The sequence below is a fragment of the Dicentrarchus labrax genome, unplaced genomic scaffold (assembly GCF_905237075.1).
Source record: "Dicentrarchus labrax unplaced genomic scaffold, dlabrax2021, whole genome shotgun sequence".
In the NCBI taxonomy this organism is placed as follows: domain Eukaryota; kingdom Metazoa; phylum Chordata; class Actinopteri; family Moronidae; genus Dicentrarchus; species Dicentrarchus labrax.
This window is the reverse complement of record NW_026136712.1, coordinates 2,212,292-2,231,586: the sequence shown is the minus strand read 5'-3', so window position 1 is coordinate 2,231,586 and position 19,295 is coordinate 2,212,292. Positions and strand designations below refer to the sequence as shown.

Below are 19,295 nucleotides of genomic sequence, written 5' to 3'. Positions count from 1 at the left end.
ATGAACCGGTGTCAGTCTGACTGTATGAACCGGTGTCAGTCTGACTGTATGAACCGGTGTCAGTCTGACTGTATGAACCGGCGTCAGTCTGACTGTATGAACCGGTGTCAGTCTGACTGTCTGAACTAGTGTCAGTCTGACTGTATGAACCGGTGTCAGTCTGACTGTATGAACCGGTGTCAGTCTGACTGTATGCTTCGGGCTGTGTGACCCTCTGCTGTACATCCGGCCGTCCAGCTGTGAGGTTGTAGTGGACACGTACAGTATGACATCACGGCTCGGCTGGGGCTGAAGCGGACCGACCGTGAGCAATGGAAAATCCTGTTTGTGTGTGTGTGTGTGTGTGTGTGTGTGTGTTTCTGGCAGTAACACGGTGCTGTCCTCGCTGCAGTGTCAATGACTCATAATACCAACTCTAATACAGGGTAGCTAGCTGGCCGTGAGAATAACTCGCCTACCGTTCCCACTCTGACGCCGTGGTGAAGTCGGTGATTTCAAACACCTCTGACTCCGGCTGGAAGACAAAGAAACAGAGTATTCAAGAAGATGAACACACATTCAGGTCGCAAATACTACTACGCTGACCTCCTGCACTCAGTTCCTTCTCTAAAAAAAACTCACATCGCTGTCAGCGGCCATGTTGGTGTCCTGTTGTTGTTATGCTTCTTCTTCGTCCACGTCTTGCATTTGTGTTTCCGGCATTGTAGACGCTGCGTATGGTTTACTGCCCCCACAGTTCAGAACATGGATGTACTCTCTTCTTCTTTTTTAATGGCGTTTGGCAAACAGCTTTTATGCGCATTACCGCCACCTTCTGGATCGGAGTGTGGTTCATTACGTTACTGTCCAGCGGTTCCCAACCTTTTCCGCCTTTCTGTCAGTGAGTAAACTGACTAAGAGACATATTTGATGTCTGTTTCATATTATATATACTGTGTAACAGTGACAGTAGAGAACAGCTGATACACTGTACAATGAACACACACAGTGAACACAATACCTGCAGGAAGTTTGTGTAAAACCAGAGATCTGGGTGAATCTTGAGCAAATTATTGAATATATGTGAATATTCATCAGTTTTCCTGATATTTTTAGGGACACTGTTTATACAATTCTCTGTATTACTCTCTCTGTTCGCTCTTTGGTTGTTTGAACTGTTCTAATGCAGGACGAGGCTGTTTATCAGAGAGTAAAGGCTCTGTGAATACAGCTTGTGTCATAAAAAAGTAATCTAAACTTTAAAAATATTTATAATTAATAATTAATGAAATACTGAGAGATAGGCCAACTGTGTATCTTTTCTATGTATTCTTACACCTCTTAAACATAAAGAAGGCCTCTGAAGCTTCAGTGACCCCAAGGTGTTCTAAAACTGTGTTTTTCAAATTGGGCCCTGCCTGGGGGTGGCAGGGGGCCTTAGCAGATTTTAGGGAAGATGAGAGAAAAATGCAATTGTAGCAAGTATTATAAAACATAAATTATGATTATTATTATAAAATAGAATTAATTATATTAAAGATATCCAAACCTACCTATCGTTCTAATTGCCTGAACACTATAATTTAAAATCAGACAGATATTATCCCATAAACTCCACGATTTGCCAATATATTCCCATTCTAAAAAAATCTGATAATAGCCCCTGTATCACCTAAACTCCTCTGCAATGTTTCACAGCATCTCACGAGTCACATGTGTACAAGTTTCCTGCAACAAAGTGCACTGAAGATGTTTAATCAGTCTCCCCCTCCCCCCCGTCACCCCGTCTTCTAAGATGGTTCCTCGTGTTTCACAAGAAAAAGGAAAATGTACCATTGTCAAACAGAATCCGGCTACTATCTAATGGAATTTACTTTGTTTTTTTAAACTGGTCAAGCTCAAACATTACAATACATCATGCTTATTTCCATCTTTCACATGTTTGATTTATTGAAAAACACACAATAGTCATAAAGTGATTAGCTAGAGGCCTTTATTAGTTGAAACACATACTAGAAATATTACAATACAAGAGAGGAGCATAATATACTGTCACTTCCTTCTCCTTTTCACTGCAATCAATCACCATATTCGCCTCCAGTCACCTGACCCTTCATAGACCACATTTGAGGTCTCAGAAGTCAGGCTGGCTGTTGTACAGTGGGCCTGGACTGCTTTCTGGGGGTCATGAAACCAAGTGGGAGTCAGAGACAGGGAGGATACAACCTTTCATCAAAGATCCTAGGACAGAGGGGATCCCCCTACTGCTCAGGGGCCTGCTGTTCAGATCTGTTAAGTCCACATACAACAGGCGCCTTAGTAGTCATACACAAACCTAAAAGCTAAAAGTGAGACATTTATGTACCAAATGTATTAATTATAATCACTCTGGGTCTATCAAAATACTGTGACTGTCACTAGCTTTCACCTTGTGTTCACACAGATCATTTGTTATGGAGCAGAGCAACAAATATAACCCACCAACCAAAGATACACTTGAGTATAGCGATATTTTGTTTTGCGATATTGTATTGATTCTCAAAAACACGTAAACTGTGGGCTATGATGTTGGATGTTACAGGGACTGGGATAAATTCAAATTCAGAACCCACTGTTCTGGTTGCATACCAACGTTTTTTACTCACATTTTATGCATATGGTGGTTTGATTTTTAAAAACTGCAATATATCGCAGTATATTAAATCGTAACCCCTTTATCGTGATACGTATTGTATCTGCAGATTCTTGTCAATACACAGCCCTAATAACTGAAGCTGCACTACATTACAGAAATACAAGTTGCTCTGTGTTAACATCATTTTAGACATTTTAGTATCAGGGGTCATTTTCACGAGTATTGATAATTCTTTACCCTAAGAATTACATTGAATTAGAAATTGTCCTTTCCCTGTATCCTGTCAAACAGCCAATTTAACCATCAGTACAGTCTATAGAGGTCATTCACACTGTGAAAACACTTTCTTCTGACATACTGTGTTTGCAGCACATGATGTTTCTAGAGGCTTTTCATTATTTGAGTGGGTTTTGGTTTGGTTTGGCTCAGTTGACAACAATAACAGTACAAGCAGCTGCTGCTTTGCTTCAAGGCAAACGAATGATGAAAACAACAAAAAAAATCTGACACACAAGTAAACAAATATCCTTTTGACAAAATAAACAAATAAAAAAAGACAAAACTGAAAAAAAAAACAGCCTCAAAATGGTCATATTAGCAGAAATAATTGGTGCATTAGGTCAGGAGTAATTTTACAGTCTAACAGGTCTGTGTGCAGATACAGATACAGAGAGAGAGAGAGAGAGAGAGAGAGAGCGCTCTGGGGTTTCACTGGGTAAAGGACATGTACATGTACAGTGAAAGCATTTAAAGTAGAATACATGACTCCTCCTTCGAACGTAAACATGCATTAGTGTACAACTACGAAGCAGCCTTTGGCAGCCAGACAGGCTGAGTACCATAAATGTGACTAAAGCTATGAGGCAGCTGACTTTTACTTTGCTCAGCCAGAGAGCTAGCCTTCCATATATACTGCACTGGGCTGCATTCCATTCCAGTTGTTTTGATATGAGAAGTACAGGTGGGACATGGTGTATAAGATATTATACTACAATCTAGACGTGTAATTAAGTACAGTTAATAATTTAACTAATTGAAATAGTACGAGGTGACCCTTGTACATTTTCTGTGCAGGTGAGACGGTTTTCAGACCAACATCAGTGATCATTTATTTCAGCTGATGACAAAATAGGTCGTCTGGTAAAAGTAGAGTCTCAGGGTTCTTTTGGCACAACCAAATGCAATGTTGTCCAGCAACCAACTGCACTGGCTAAGTGCACATTCCTGAATTGGGTATTTCTTTCACTTATCTGCCGTCTGTTGAGACGGAGTAACAAGTTGGTGGTGTGTGGTATTAAACCTATATCCTACAGCTTGTGTCTGGATATAGACTGTGTGGTCCACAGGGACTGAAGAACAAAGTAACTTGGGCGAATTACCTATTAACCTAGTCCCAACAGAGAGCGTGACTGCAGCTATGATACTAATGGTGCTCCCTGTGGATAAGCGCTTTACACATGCCTCAAGTGATCTCTGAAGCAGAAGGCAAAACAGACACACCTTCTCTGTATGTGAAACCAATTTACTCTCAAAGGGAATATCAGAGCTATCCTGGGCTCAACAGGATTTGTACACTGGTGGTTTAGCAGCTGGACTAGCTGCAGGGGACAGACCATGTAGGGACATGAGGGTAGTCTATTTTATGTTTCTGCTTGCTGACAGACATTTGCAGTTGGCCAACAGACACGACAGAGAAGGATCAGGCTTGGTCTTAAAGTTAGTTTAATCTGTATCCTCCATTGACGCCTGTGAGCAGGGAGCATGCACTAGCAGCAATCTTAAGTGATGAATTAGTTTGTGTTATGTAATTCATAATAAATGTTTTACTTGTTTATCTAATAGCTAATTTTCTTGGATTGCGTTATGAAAATTGCCCATGGAAAAAGTAAAAAAAATCCTTTATTAAAGACAAATGTAGATGTTGTATTTGATAAATTACTGATAATTAATCAGTCCTGATTGGTATCCCTTCTATAATCCAAAAAGAAAAGAAACAGGTTGAATGAAACATTGCAACATAATGAAACATAACTTACACTGTACAAACTGACAGCACATTTTATTTCCCAAATAGGAAGAGACCAGCTAAGAGCTCTGATAGGTTGAAGGGAGCGTCCATTGATTGAATTGACCCATGAGCATTGAGAAGGTGCAATAATGAGGAATAAGGTGCGTTTGGGTTATTGGGGGGTAAATGGCACAGAATGTAAACATAACCATTAAACCTATACATCCTGACCTAATCGAAGGAGGAGAGCTGTTTTGGGAATGTTGTGGAATTAGTGAGAAGGTGGAGGGTGTGAGGGTGTGGTCGGGTCTAGCCCTCCCTCGCCGTAACGCGTGGCTCGGCCAGGGAGCTGTGGATGATGCTGCTTATGGACTCCGCCCCCTCTCCTTCCAGGAATGTGCGATGGTCTCCCTCGATAATGTGGATCGACACCTTGCCATCACATACCTGAAGAAAGAACCACAGAGAGAGATTCAAGAGAGAGTCAAATATAGTCCTATCTGCCATCATCCTTCAGCTTTTCTCTGCGGTGGACAAATTCATTTTCTGGAACCTTCAAATGTTTTAAATAATCTTTACTCCACTTTTAAATAAACCCTTGTGCAATTGTGTGCGATCTGTAAGTTACCTCGCCGAGCTTGTAGTCAGCTCCCAGGTTTTGTTCGTACTCGCTGCTGGTTTTTGCACGCAGTAGTGTCACATTGCCGCGGTATTTTGCTGCAGGAACGTAGCTGTCAGCAGCCTTCAGCTTGTGGTAGAAGGTGGTGGCAGCAAAGTGAAGCGAGTCTCGGCTGATGTCCTTGTGGGCAGAGGTGATCAGGTCCACCGCAGTGTTGACGCGGGCCTCCAGGTCCACCAGCGGGAGAAGAGTCTCCAGAAGCTGCAAAGATTTAGATGGAGACCATTGTAGGTACTGACTTGTTGAAGCAATATATAGTGATATACAGGATCAGACACAAGGATAGATCAAATATGAGTGTTACACATGATCTCATCACTCCTGTCTATGTATATTCTGTATATCCATTCCTATAATATCCTCTTTTTCATTTATTTATCTTTTTCAGAGAATTTAATCTTCTCAAATGTGAGTATGTTCTGCTTTCTTTTGTCCTCTATGACGGTAAACTGAATATCTTTGGGTTGTGGACACTGTGTGACATTTAAGGACGTCACCTTGAGCCACATTAAATATACTGTAGTGTTTTATCAGAATTTCAGTTATAATTAGAAAATGAGAAAATTTGTACAGTCAAACTTAACCAGAGCTTGGATTCTCTGAATTTCTGGTGGAATAAGTAGTAATTAAGTAACATCACCTGTCATCAATTTTAAGAAGTACACTTGATGAGTGTGCCAGGAACCTAACCACATACCACGTGTATTCTAGGACACCTCACACTCCCAGATTGTATGTAGAAATTATCCAATTTCCAATGTCTGACATTTCCAACGTAAACTACTGGTCTGCAAGCCCACCTTACGCGTGACATGCTCAAGCACCCACATACTCTCTGAAATGTGAAAATCTTTAGTGAGAGTCGAAGTGTGTGCATGTGTGTACCTTCTTGTACTCAATGCCAGTGAACTGCTGGATGAAGGCACTCAGGGCTTCAGTTTCAGCCTCTGACTCTTTGCCTGGTGTCAACTTGGCCCTGTAGCTCTGGAATCAAGAGAATGAATGAAGAAATCAATAGTTAATATGTGTCACCTCTCCACACCCTCCCAAACCGCCATGAGTAATTAAACCAGGTCATACTGTTAATTCACTGACTGTGTGTGTGTGTGTGTGTGTGTGTGTGCTGTGTGTGTGTGTGTGTGTCTGTGTGTGTGTGTGTGTGTGTGTGTGTGTGTGTGTGTGTGTGAGAGAGAGATAGTGTATCGGCTCCTTTTTCTTACCTTTGTGTACGCTGCCACATAGGAGTGTGATCCGTCAAATAGGAAGAGGTATTCCACGGGCCGATTCTGGGCCTGAAGCTGAGAGACCATTTCAAATGCCACGCAGGCCCCAAAGGAGTAGCCAGCAATCCGATATGGGCCATCTGGCTGAACCTGTCTGATGCAGTTCACATAGTAGGCTGCCAGGGACTGGATGCTGTCCAGAGGAGCAGCTGAGGGAGAGGGGGCACACTAAGATGAGCCTGGAGCAACACTGTATAATCAGTTCAATGGAAACACTCAGAGCATCGACTCCTCACCTTTGGTGCACTGCAGGCCGTAGCAAGGCACGCTGAGCTTGAAAGCGAGCGTCTTAAAGGCAGCTGTGGAGCCCTCGATTGGATGGACGAGGAACAGTGGCCTCTCCTGGCTCTGGATCTTGTTGAGCGGCGTTACCGTGGGGCCGTCAGGGTTGACTAATAGCTGGGTCAGATCAGACTCCAACAAAGAGCGAACGGCGTCCCTCTTAGCTGTCGCCTGCTGGGCTTCTGGATGTTGTTGCAAACACAAACAAAAACAACTATTCTTTCTGTTCTGATCTGCGTGTCTAAAAGCTACATCCTACAAAGATCTGGATTTAAGATTGATGTTACAAAAATAAAATCTAATACAGTTCTTAAACATACCATTCTGTCCACCTGGCTTGCTGTTGGCCAGCTCTCGCAGCTTGTTGATGGTGAGCTGGCGGATTTCCCTCATGGCCATGACAATATCGTAGTCACGCTCCAGAGTCTGGCGGACCTCCACGCCCATCAAGGAATCCAGGCCCAGGTCAGCCAATGACGCATCGGCGTTTAGGCTGTTCACATCCCGGACACCTGAGGGTGAGGGGTGCAGAGAGAGTTCTGTGAGCTTCGTGTGGTAGATGAATGTTTTAGGTGGGGGAGTTAATGTAAACGTTTTGGTTAGGGGGCTGTGTTTTATGGTCGGAAATGACTGGTCAGTCACAGGGTCATTGTGAAAGACCTAAACTGCCCATGTGTAATATAGATTAAGAATGTAGATAGGACAACAGCTGTGTCCTGTTTAATGATGTGTTGGGTATATAAGGCAAAGCATTCTAGAAGTCTAGAGGGAACGTCTATGCTGTGGTCTTCCCTCCATACAGCATGAGTAAAGGAATTTGAGTCATCACACTGGGTTTGTAATTCTTCAGAGAACTAGCACCTCTCCAGATTATGGAAGAATTTCCCCAACATTAGCCTGATCACATTAAACAAATGAATGAATGCTGGGGGCGCCCGGTTAGCTCAGTGGGTAGAGCTGGCGACCCATGTACCGAGGCTGAGGCCTTGCTGCAGCGGCCCAGGGTTCAAATCTGACCTGCGGCCCTTTGCTGCGTGTCATCCCCTCTCTCTGTCCCCCTTTCCTGTCTGTCAATAAAAGACAGGAAAAAATGAATGCTGTAGAACCATCTCGTCTGGCCGAAAGTGCATGAAATTTTTTGAGCTGGTGGTTGTTGGAACACTGCAAAGACTAACTAATATGATTTTGGTGAGTTTTATTTTGTTTCTGTCCATTTTGAATAAAGTTACAATGTTAAGATGAAAATGACCTTTTTTGTCTGGTGGAGAGTGATAGTGATATTACGGCTGTTTGTGGTTAAACTAAAGGTCTATCTCTGACACTGAGAATAACAATCTGAGCCTGCCAGTGGCAGAAACAACTTTTAGTGGACGGGCGCATTTGTCTCCAAGGATTAGCTAACGTTAGATGGCAGCCATAGCAGCCTGTTTCGTGGCTATTTTCTCATCTGTGTGTGAAGTAAGGGTTTATTTAGACCAAAGCAGCGTTGGGTGATTGTTGGAACAGTGGAAATACTAACAAAGATAATTTTGATGAGTTTTATTCTGTTTCTGTCCACTCCGAATGAAGTTAGGACTCTGAAGTTATATTTTTGTTGTTTGATTCATAATTACAGCTTGTTTGAAGTGTCTTTGTTGGTAGGGGTGCTTTTGTATAGCTTGGCTCTTACCCAGAATGTGAGCTACGGCGTCCTCCAGGCTCTTCTGGCTTCCTGCCTCACTCTTTACTACTGTCCTCTCTGCCAGCACAAAGCTGGACATCACTGGCCTCTGCTGGCACAGGAAGAGGTCCAGCACCTCCAAGCAGGATGCAATGCGCTGCGGGAGGGTGCCGCCAATCACTGCGTCGTTGCCACCCATGGTCTCCAGCACCACGCCTACGTCGCCGATGGCACCCCACTGGACCGCCAGTCCAGGTACGCCGTCGTAGCGGCGTTTTTCACATACACGCTCCATGGCTGAGTTGGCGTAACCGTAGTTGCTCTGGCCGGCATTTCCACGGCCGCAGCTGACTGAGGAGAAGGCCACGAAGTAGTTGAGGTCCGGACACGACTTTCTTGTCACTCTGGAGAAAGAATGGAAGTGAGTGCATTAAGATCCAGAGAAGAAAAAATCAATTACGGATTTAAACTGCAGGATGATTGTGTGTCTTACTTGTCCAGGTGTATGGTGCCGTCATATTTAGGTTTGTTAACATCAAGGAAGAGCTGAGGAGTCAGATTCTCCAACATGCCATCTTTCAACACCTGATAATGTCAAAGCAAACATGCAAATGAACTTCAGATCAAAGTGGAAAGCAGTTTTTGGGGCAATAACACCAGAGAGGTCAGTGTGAGTATGGTATAGATATATGTATAGTATATGGATGTATGAGTATAGTATAGATATGACAGCAGAATGGAGCATGGATATAATAAAAAGCTATTAGCTCATTACTCTGGTGGTGCAGAAAGCCTACCATAACATATCAAATAATTCTGTCAAGGTGATATTTCAAATTATGAAAACTGTAGGCAGAAAGAAATAATAACACTTTTAAAAAGCGCTTCATTAGACAGTTGAGGTCTCGCCTATTTTTTCCACAAACAGTTCCCAGAAAAAATACACTGAAAATGATATTATACTAGCAACAAGTTAGTGAGATCAGATTGCCTCCACTATTTCATCACCTAGGCTGAAACTGTTAAAGTTGGACATGGATTGTCAAAACAATGTTTACCTAACGTTCATAGTTTGTATTTTTTTTACATTTGCAACAAATCAGAGTTTATGATTTCTGATTTAAAATGCTACTGGTGGCCTGAAAAGGACCTAGAGCTGAGGGCTACTGATGATGATGAGGTGGTGTGCTGTGTTACCATGGCCAGGTGGAAGACACCGCCCACTGGGCCCATTGCGCGGGCCTCAGCGACGAGCTGCTCTGTTCCCTCCAGTGTGCTGACATCATTGGTGGACACCAGCACTTCCACATCTTGACTCTGCCATTCACGCACTCGCTTTGCCTGGTAACCTAGCAATAGTTATAAAGGATATACATGTAACTGCTTTTTCTCTTTTCTTGAGTTAGAAGTTATTTTTGTTAAATTTCCCATTTTTTTTCGTTTTTACGTCTGTTTCATTCATATTTTTAATAATAAATGCCTCCTGAACGACTCCTGTCTAGTAACCTGCTTCTTCAACATAGTGTGTTGTCTTTGTGTGAATTGTTCTTTTCTCACTTATCAAATACTAAATATGTATAAAACTGAAGGCCAGCAGCTCTCTGCCGCTCACTAGCTCTGCACTTCAATGCTCTTATGAATCTGAATGGAACTGAGCAGCAACCTCCACTGCCTTGTGTCATTGTGCCTTACCGTTCCTGATGCCTGATCTGGAAGTCAGGACCAGTTTTTTGGCTCCTCTTTCTGTCAACCACTGAGCAAGCTCTAGACCAAAGCCCCCCAGTCCTCCTGTGATGATGTAGGAGCGGGAAGGGTGGCAGAAGGTGCGACAGATAGCTGGAAAAGACAAAGGGGGAGCAGTTTGGACTGCTGCACCCTTCTCCTCCTGACGGACCTGTGTGAGGACAAGAAGCAGTCAGAGGATACATACTGCTGTAGTAGACTTGGGGAGGGAAGTGGTTCACTTTCTAGGACTGAAGGTCAGAGGTGAAACTGACCTGCAGGAGGACCTTGCCAATGTGCTTGCCCTGAGCCATGTATCTGAAAGCTTCCTCCACTTGGTCCCTCTCAAATACTGTGGTCTTCAGAGGTTGAACTACACCTCCCACAATGCCTTCCTTCAGCAGCTCGGACACTTCCTCCCACTCCCGGTTGCCCTCTTCAAAGAGAGCATCTAGCAGGATGCCATGGAAGGCTACGTTCTTCAGGAACAGAGCCATGCCTGGAGAGAACATTGGTAACAGCCCAATTTATAGTGTGAGAGAAATGATTTAAAGCTGCAGTGGGTAACTTTTATAAGGGTGTCTGAGGAGGATAGTTGAGTCTCATTCCTAGATCTCAAAGCATCAGTATGTGACGCCCTGGGAATGATATTCAACAGTTAACTATCTTTCTTGGCTCGGATTGGTTGTTTTTATACAGTAGGAGCTCTAGCAGGATACTATATATATATATATATCTATATATCTATATATCTCTCTCTATATATCTCTATATCTATATATCTCTATATATATATATATATCTCTATCTCTATATATATATATATATATATATATATATATATATATATCTCTATATATATATATAGAGATATATATATCTCTATATATAGAGATATATATCCACACACACACACACGCACGCACGCACGCACGCACGCACGCACGCACGTATACTTTTATTTCTGGAATTCAAAGGAGCAACTTAATAAAATACTAGTACTATGACCTACTGACCCAGTGGGGAGTTGTTGGAAAGGTCGTATTTGCCAATCTCCAGGAACCGCCCGTGTCTGGCCAGGCAGCGGATACTAGCCTGAAGCTTCTCCTCTGCCAGAGAGTTCAGCACCACATCCACACCTGAAAGACACACAAAATAGTGCCTTTAAAACGTGGAACTTATTTTAGAAATTCAACAGAGAGAATATGCTGAAACTTTGTGAAGCAACACAACTCGTTACTAGAGGAAGAAGGGTCTGACCTTTGCCCTGTGTGTGGAGCAGGACGTGCTGTTCAAAGGAGGTGTTTCTGGAGTTGGCGAAGGACTCCGCTAAGAGCTGAGGGAACCTCTCCTGCAGGTAGGCCTGCTTCTCCTTAGAGCCTAGTGAGAGCACACAAAAATTTTTTAGCAGATACTATGTTAAAATTATCTCAGTTATTAGATACTATATCAATATCATGACCTTGTAATTACTGGAAATGAGACTGGAAAATAGAAGACACGAGTCATAATTATGAGGGAAAAATATTTAATAATAAAGATTTCGGTGTTTTCAAGTGGCTTTCATATAAAAATAAGTGTTTGAGAAGAGTTTTTGTGTCTAATCTGAGTGTTAGATACTGACCGACTGTAGTGAAGACTTTGCATTTCCTGCTGAGTGCTATGGCGATGGCAGCCTGGCCGACCCCCCCTGACCCAGAGTGGATGAGAACAGACTCTCCGGGGCGGAGCCTGCCGCGCACCACCAGAGAGTAGTAGGCTGTGGCATAGACCACGGGCACAGAGGCTGCCTGCTCCAGAGTCCTGCACACACAACAGAAGTATTATATAATAACTATCCTTTATGCTGCTGTGAGAGCATGCAGAAAGGGAGGAGCTTCTGCTTTCGATACATAAAAGTATATTTTGCTACTACTTCAATGCTTTTTATTTTACACACACACACACACACACACACACACACACACACACACACACACACACACACACACACACACACACACACACACACACACACACACACACACACACACACACACACACACACACACACACACACACACACACACACACACACGTAACACTGACCAGCTGGAGGGAACATCCCAGAGGAACCGTTTGTCAGCGTCCACACTTGTTGCCAGGCCTTTAGCGGGCAGCAGCCCCATCACACGCCGACCGTTTGGGTCACGACCAGAAAACTCCATACCCAACATGCACTGCTGCAGAGCTAGGTCACCTACACGATGTAGGATGAACACGAGAAGTTAATTGTCTAATTGTGTGGTAACTTACACGACGCTGTGTGTTGCTATTGTTAGATGAACACAGAAAGTGCATCCTTGCTGTGTGTCTTTACACTCTCTACCTGGAATAGCGTCTGGTGGCAGTTTGCCAGTGGCCAGCATGATATCTCTGAAGTTGAGCGAGCTGTAGTAGACACGACATAGCTGCACGTTGGGATTGCTGGACACAAAGTGGCGCAGTGGGGAGGCGATCCAGCGCAGAGAAGACAGATCACCTCGAGTCAACACATTGACGTAAGCCTGCTCTGTCAGCTCTTCATTTAGATCTGACAAACACAAAACACAGACTCAGTGGAGGTGTAAGCCGTGGGCACATCAAACACACTGAAAGGAAAACAAGTTATATGCATTAGAATGCATCTGAAATCAGAATAAGCAATATTCCGATATTTTGGTACCGTGAGTGATGAGCTGGTGCCTGAAGACGCCCCAGTGTCCGTCTCTGAACACATTCATAACCAGATCCCCCTCCAGCACTGACTGCATGGACTTGTGGGTCGGCTGGAGGGTCGGTGCAGCTGAAGACCCGTTTAGATTGGACACAAACGCACAGCTGGTGACCAGGAAGGAGAAACCAGAAAAGAACATTAAACCGTCAGACTGACCCAAAACAAGAAAAATAAGTTCTGTGACTTGTTTATGTAATTAAGTATGTTACACTTATGGTACAGGAGTATGTACGGTAGGGGACATGTCTCACCGTATTCGGTTGCCACCTGGCTCCTGCCGTAGACAGTTGACCATTCCCACAATGCCACAGTGGGCCTGAGAGGCAGTCAACCACACTGGACAGTCTGATGATTCAGCAATCGTCTCCTGCAGCACAGTAACAAACAGTTATGACTAATGTCACATTTGTAAATGGTGACTGAAGTCACAAGGAAACTGTATTCGGATATGTTATAAGGTTTTAAAGTAGGTGTTATGACACAAACAATTTTCTACTTCCTTTAACTGTCATTTTGACTCCAAAAATGCAATTCACTCACCTTGAGTGTCTCCACCCACTTGTAGTCGGTGCTGTCCACAGGCAGGAAAACAGGCTGTGTGCCCGGAGAATGACAGCGACACAGAAAGAGGGCCGAGCCGTAAAAAGACTTCCTGACAGCCACGAGGCTGAGGGAGGCTGAGGAGAACACCTTTTCCCACTCAGCCTGGTGAGAAGAGGGAGATAATATCAGCAAAACATCAACTCCAATCATACATTCAATTTGATGTTGGCATCTTGGGGGTGGTTGTGCAGATCGATAGAATGTGCTTCTAATAAACTGAGGAACTATTTGTTATATTTATTTCTGAGATCATTGTGATGTCTATAAGATGCATTAAGAGTGTGCAAAAGGGTAGAAAAAAGCTCACTATCATCATTAGTGATTTGATCTCCACTGACCTGTGTGAGCAGTCCTTGCTGGCTGCTGCTCTGAGTGGTGCTGGAGAGGAAGGCAACAGTTTCCCCCAGAGTCTCTCCCTTAAGCAGAGTGTGGAGGAGAACAAAACCCCCTTGTTTGGCTCCAGAAGCCAGATTTGCCACCAGCAGTTCAGGGTCTGTCCTCAGAGGGCCCCATGCGTGGTTACACAACACCAGATCTGCCCCTCCTACTGCCCCTCCGGGAGCCGGGCCAGTCAGGGGGTCCCACTGAGCTGATGTGACCGCCAGCTCCTCCAGGGCAGATTGATGTGGAGTCAGGAGACTCAGGTCGGGCGCCGTGGCGGTGTAATCCACGCGCAGCATGGGCTGGATGTTGAGGAGGGCTACCACGCGAGAGAAGAGCTGGCCGTCATTGGAGAGAGCCTGACAAAGGTCGGAGAGGTGGAGAGGGTCGGAGAATGTATATCTGCATTCTGCATTTTGACTGGTATTGGACTTTCAACTTGTTTTCAGTCTTACCTCCACGACTTTGATCTTGCCTGGCATGCTGTTTTCTAAGGTGGTGTCCAGGCAGTGTCTGAGGGCCGGGTGGTCCAGCAGACCCTGCAGCAGGCCGTCTTGCAGCAGACACGCCCTCTCCTTCTCCACAGTCTGCTGCAGCTCGGACCGAAGGTTCCCGTTCAGCTCCAGGCCGCAGAGCAGGGCCAGCAGTCGCACCAGACCAGGTTCAGAGGGCTCTGGGCTGGGAAGAGGGCCGTCCAACTCCCCCTGTAGCCCAGGGATGGAGAGCTTGACGCCGTGAGGGGCCAACTTCTGCTGCAGTCTGGTGATTAAACCTGGACAGAGAGAGTAGGAAAAAGAGTTTAATCATTTTAAACTGTCATCTTTAATAATGAAAAGTGATACAGCCACAACAACGACAGAGGGTTTATTCGTTGTACCTTTGCAGAGCCTCAACTGCTCTGCGAGTTTCCCATTAGCTGTCAGACACTCAGTCTCCACATAGGGAACAAACACAAACTCCTCCAGGGTGGGAGCACTCTGCTGCTGCTGTCGACGGGGGGCCACGGTGGCGTGCAGGCCGCAGATCTGGACTCCGCCAGCAACAATGTTGTCAAGGCAACGGTTTACGTTGACATCCACAGCTACGGGAATGAGACAAAAGTTTAATGTGGAGTTCAAGATTTACAGGCCTGTAAACATGTTTCTAATCAGATCTCACGTAAAAAATCTACACCCTATGTTTTTGTTAAGATTCATGTTCAGATACAGATTACAGAAAATACATTTTTAATCAAATTGTTAACACACACCTTGCTTTCCGTCAGCGTACTCGCAGACCTTCTCCAGGTGGATAGCTGGATCAACACACATTGAGCGGATCCTGGTTGGCAAACGCAGACTACGACCCGACAGCCCGACCACAATCATCTGCAGCATGGTGTCGAGAAAGGTCACCCAGTTTCCTGTCCACTGCAATTTCCCACAGTCTCCTGGAAGCAGCCAATTACATGACAGTGGCCAATCAACAAAGACAAACATATAGCACAAGAGCACTACTTAAGTCTGGGAGATATAGGGAAAATATTATCAAAGCACAGTGGAAACTTATTGTGTTTTAGCTACTCTATTTTCTTGTCTTCTGTGTTTACTCTTTGCATTATAATAAGTAATTAAAGCTGCAAGCAGCGTTGGGCGGGACCTCGCACTCGACGCAACTCGGGGCGTGCTGCGGTCGCATCCGTGCCGTTGTAACACGCGTCACGTAAATCAGCTCAAAATCGCCACGCAGAGCTTACTTCCTGTTGCCAATAAGGCACTATCACTATGTCTGAATATTGTCAAGTAGACGTGTTCAGGGTGGGACTCTTATCAAACATTAAGTTTCGTTGAGATCAGATAATGTACACTGAAGTTGTGAGGTTGTGTTCAGGCAAGGACTGTTACAGAATATGTGAAGTTTGGACATAGTACTCAACTTCAGTGTACAATCTGTTCATGGTGAATGGTCGAAATTCAACGCAACGCCACAGGCACGCCGTTTGATGGGATGTCGTAAATAGCACAACTTTTAATCATGAATGTCTTTAGATTGCGCTGATTAAATTTGAAGTTGATCCGATAAATTCCCTAGGAGGAGTTTGTTCAAATACAAGGCGAAAAATCCCAGAAAATGAGCACAAAATCCAAATGGGTGACTTTGATGCCACGCCACAGACACGCCGTTTGACGGAATGTCGTAAATAGCACAACCTTTAATCAGCACCATTTTTTGACTATACTGACAAATTTTGAAGCAGATGCGATAAATTCCCTAGGAGGAGTTCGTTCAAATATAACGCGAAAAGTTTGGCGAAAGTGAAAATCAAAATCAAAATGGCCGACTTCCGGTGGGTTTTGGGGTATGAGTCCAAGAGGCTTTTTTGTATGTCTCGACATGATACATGTGCCTACCGAGTTTCGTACATATCGGTGAAATGTGGCGCCGGGGCTGCTTTTTTCTTATCCTGTAGGGGGCGCTACAAACACGATTTTTGGTATGTGAGCTACAGGCACCAGTCTACACGTGCCCTGTGAATTTCATACTCATAACTATTACGGTCTCTGCACAGTGATTTACCATGCCACCAGAGCGCCACCTAGTGGCGGATTGTTGACACATTTATTAGTGAGCCTCAGGGAGTCATGGGCAAGCATCGTACAATATATAAACTTCTTAATTTTAAATTGAGTGCCATCTAGTAGTGATGGCCTGAAATTGTGCAAGATGTCTAATGAAGACATGGGGAACTATGGACCCAAGCTTGGTGTCAATCGGACATACCAATATGGAGAAATGGTCCACTTCCTTTTTTGACGAAAAATCCACAGGAAGTGCTAATTTTATAACATCCTTATTTTTTGAAATATCAAAATTCTTTGAATTACTTTATTAGGACGTTTCCCAGATGCTACCTGAAAGTTTTCATGCGAATCGGACAAAGTGTATGGGAGGAACAAGAAAAAGTAGTATATGGACATAAACTAGCGAAGAAAAATAATAGGCGGAAGTGGGCGTGGCTTATATGGGGAGATTCAGCTCTATTCACCGAACTCGTAGATACAAGGTTTTTGAATGTGCAACAAACTATGCAGAAGTTATTAGCCTAAACACGTTTTTTATGAAAATAGCGCCACCTAGTGGCCAACCCGGAAGCGACCTCCAGCGGTCGCTGGCTCGGTCCCTAATTATAAAAAAAATCAAACAATGACAGATGCAACAGTAAAAAAAAGCAACACAGACACAAACACCCTTTTACCTGCATTGTTGGACTCTAAGATCCCTTGGAAGGTCTTTCCATAGTCATAGCCACGCAACCGCAGCTCTTTGTAGACATCATGGGCCGTGAGCTTCATTTTGGGGTCACCACTGTCGTTGGCAGCTTGTTGACTTATCTGACTATGGAATGAATCGAGCGCTGCATCCTCCAGAATGCTCACCTTACCTGAAAAGTCACAAGCAGAACAGGTCAAATTGTATTCATATAGCACCTTCTAAAACAAAGTTACAAAGTGCTGCACATAAAATCCAGAAAATTAAACAAAAGTACTGAATGAGAAAGACTCAAGAGACTCTAGTGCTTATAAAGGCACTAAATTACAAACCGTAGGTACATCATGTGACATTGTTTTTTTATTTTTATGTCTTATGCATCAAGTTCACCATATATAATTTTTGTATATATTTTGTTTCATAAGAAGTATGACTACATAAGCGCAAAGCTATGACTTGAATTTCATTATACAACACCCTGACACAGTACAGTGAAGCTGATTCTAAGAGTTCAATTCAAGATAAAATATTAATTTCTAATCGAGATCAATCATATCATGTGGATGTCTGGCACCAAAATGTCTTAAAACCACCTACCGCTGACAGCCAGGTTTCCATTCTCTGAAACCTCAAACTTGTTGGTGGCCGGCATGAGACGCACCTCCAACTGGACAGAGCCTGAGAGGAACAGAGAGGTGACAGACAGAGAGTCAAAATCAGACAGACATTGAACCATAATCACAATCAAACCCCCTGACTCACACCGCTGCTTGCTCTGCTCTCACCGGTCTTTGGCAGGATGGTGGCCCTGTGGATGGTGACATCTTCAAAGGTTACAGGGGTGGTGTCCATGACAACCCCCAGATTTCTCACCAAGGTGCGCCAGGCCAGCACCAGGTAACCCGTCGCTGGGTAGAGGACACGCCCATCAATGCAGTGTCCAATCATGTAGTAGTCTGCAGACTCTGGGTTAATGTCTGTTGTTGGTCAAAGAAGATTTGGGACAAGAGGACACAGGGTGGTCAAATGACACAAGAAAGCACTGCTTACCTCAGTTTCTTAATGTGACACAGGGGGGCAGAACTGCGTCTTAATCCAGATGTGACATTTCTTACCAATGTTATAGACGGTGGCAGAATTGGATCCTCCTGAGCCAGAGGAAAAGTCCTCTACCTTGGGGACATCCCAGGTCTGGGCATGGTCCCACTGCACCAAGGGGGAGATCAGAGGGGTACCAACTGGCACAGGGTACTTCACCGCTGGGCAGATGTTGTTAGCATCCACGTTGATGCTAAAGAGGTGCATTGAAAATAATTAGCTAATGCAACTGCAATGGAAGGTGTCTCTGGCTGTCCTTCAGTTTTCTCAAAAACCATTCATCTGATCGATCCAACCTCAACAAATTGTCTACAACTGGTGGTGTATTTTAACATTACATGGCCTCTGTGTTGTTAATATACTGTGGGACTAGAACTGGGGCGGCTCTCTGGCTCTGCAGGTCGATGATATTGAGAAAGCTGCAAGCAGTGATACTGGAGGCCGAGTGTTAAACTAGTGTTAGCAATCTGAAACTGCTTCCAAGATGTACCAATAGTCACTAAATGCAGACAGTGAGAGGCGTTTACTAACCCGTTCATGTAAATTTTGCCAATGTTTGAAAGGAAGAACTCGAGGTTGTTGGTGTGGCCTCTCTTCATCAAGGGGAGGATGGAACACGTGTGCTTCAGGCTACGCTTCAGGATGGCCTGTGCAGAAAACATGGATGAAAAATCAACAGGGGTTCCCAACTTTTAAACCATTTTAAACCTTTAGTCTCCAGTAGATACTGTTCAGATCAGACAAAGATAAGCCCACGTTCTGTGGGAGAGGTGCCAGAATTGATAAATAGCTTAAACCTCATAATGATATTTACCAATAAGCCATACACAGTAGGTTGTAAGTATGTCACTTAAACAATATTTGTGGCTTAAATAGTAGATAAATAAATATGTCTAATTTGAAATGATATATAAATCAAACAGCGGCTTCTCTAGAGTGCTGATATTGTGCTCCGAGTGTA

At 44.1% G+C, this 19,295-nt stretch overlaps 2 protein-coding genes across 4 annotated transcripts in view; both read right to left on the bottom strand.

The window, feature by feature from the left end:
- The window catches only part of rab3gap1 (RAB3 GTPase activating protein subunit 1), a 31,765-nt gene extending 31,001 nt beyond the window's left edge, over positions 1-764 (bottom strand). For both annotated transcript variants that reach the window (XM_051416768.1, XM_051416769.1), the window contains exons 1-2: positions 622-764; positions 459-514 (exon numbers count right to left, since the gene is read on the bottom strand). In XM_051416768.1, the coding sequence (XP_051272728.1) occupies positions 459-514; positions 622-639 (74 nt within the window). In that variant the 5' untranslated portion in view covers positions 640-764. The remainder of the gene's footprint in view (positions 1-458; positions 515-621) is intronic.
- A 1,191-nt stretch (positions 765-1,955) lies between these two features.
- Positions 1,956-19,295, bottom strand: part of fasn (fatty acid synthase) — a 38,299-nt gene continuing 20,959 nt past the window's right edge. For both annotated transcript variants that reach the window (XM_051416723.1, XM_051416722.1), the window contains exons 15-42: positions 18,866-18,981; positions 18,352-18,527; positions 18,022-18,213; positions 17,834-17,914; positions 17,223-17,408; positions 15,237-15,416; positions 14,865-15,068; positions 14,443-14,759; positions 13,945-14,346; positions 13,544-13,708; positions 13,255-13,370; positions 12,953-13,107; positions 12,617-12,820; positions 12,337-12,487; positions 11,873-12,051; positions 11,509-11,628; positions 11,265-11,387; positions 10,524-10,747; positions 10,219-10,420; positions 9,724-9,875; positions 9,020-9,111; positions 8,536-8,930; positions 7,187-7,378; positions 6,821-7,048; positions 6,522-6,733; positions 6,187-6,285; positions 5,251-5,502; positions 1,956-5,069 (exon numbers count right to left, since the gene is read on the bottom strand). In XM_051416723.1, the coding sequence (XP_051272683.1) occupies positions 4,932-5,069; positions 5,251-5,502; positions 6,187-6,285; positions 6,522-6,733; positions 6,821-7,048; positions 7,187-7,378; positions 8,536-8,930; positions 9,020-9,111; positions 9,724-9,875; positions 10,219-10,420; positions 10,524-10,747; positions 11,265-11,387; positions 11,509-11,628; positions 11,873-12,051; positions 12,337-12,487; positions 12,617-12,820; positions 12,953-13,107; positions 13,255-13,370; positions 13,544-13,708; positions 13,945-14,346; positions 14,443-14,759; positions 14,865-15,068; positions 15,237-15,416; positions 17,223-17,408; positions 17,834-17,914; positions 18,022-18,213; positions 18,352-18,527; positions 18,866-18,981 (5,253 nt within the window). In that variant the 3' untranslated portion in view covers positions 1,956-4,931. The remainder of the gene's footprint in view (positions 5,070-5,250; positions 5,503-6,186; positions 6,286-6,521; positions 6,734-6,820; positions 7,049-7,186; positions 7,379-8,535; positions 8,931-9,019; positions 9,112-9,723; positions 9,876-10,218; positions 10,421-10,523; positions 10,748-11,264; positions 11,388-11,508; positions 11,629-11,872; positions 12,052-12,336; positions 12,488-12,616; positions 12,821-12,952; positions 13,108-13,254; positions 13,371-13,543; positions 13,709-13,944; positions 14,347-14,442; positions 14,760-14,864; positions 15,069-15,236; positions 15,417-17,222; positions 17,409-17,833; positions 17,915-18,021; positions 18,214-18,351; positions 18,528-18,865; positions 18,982-19,295) is intronic.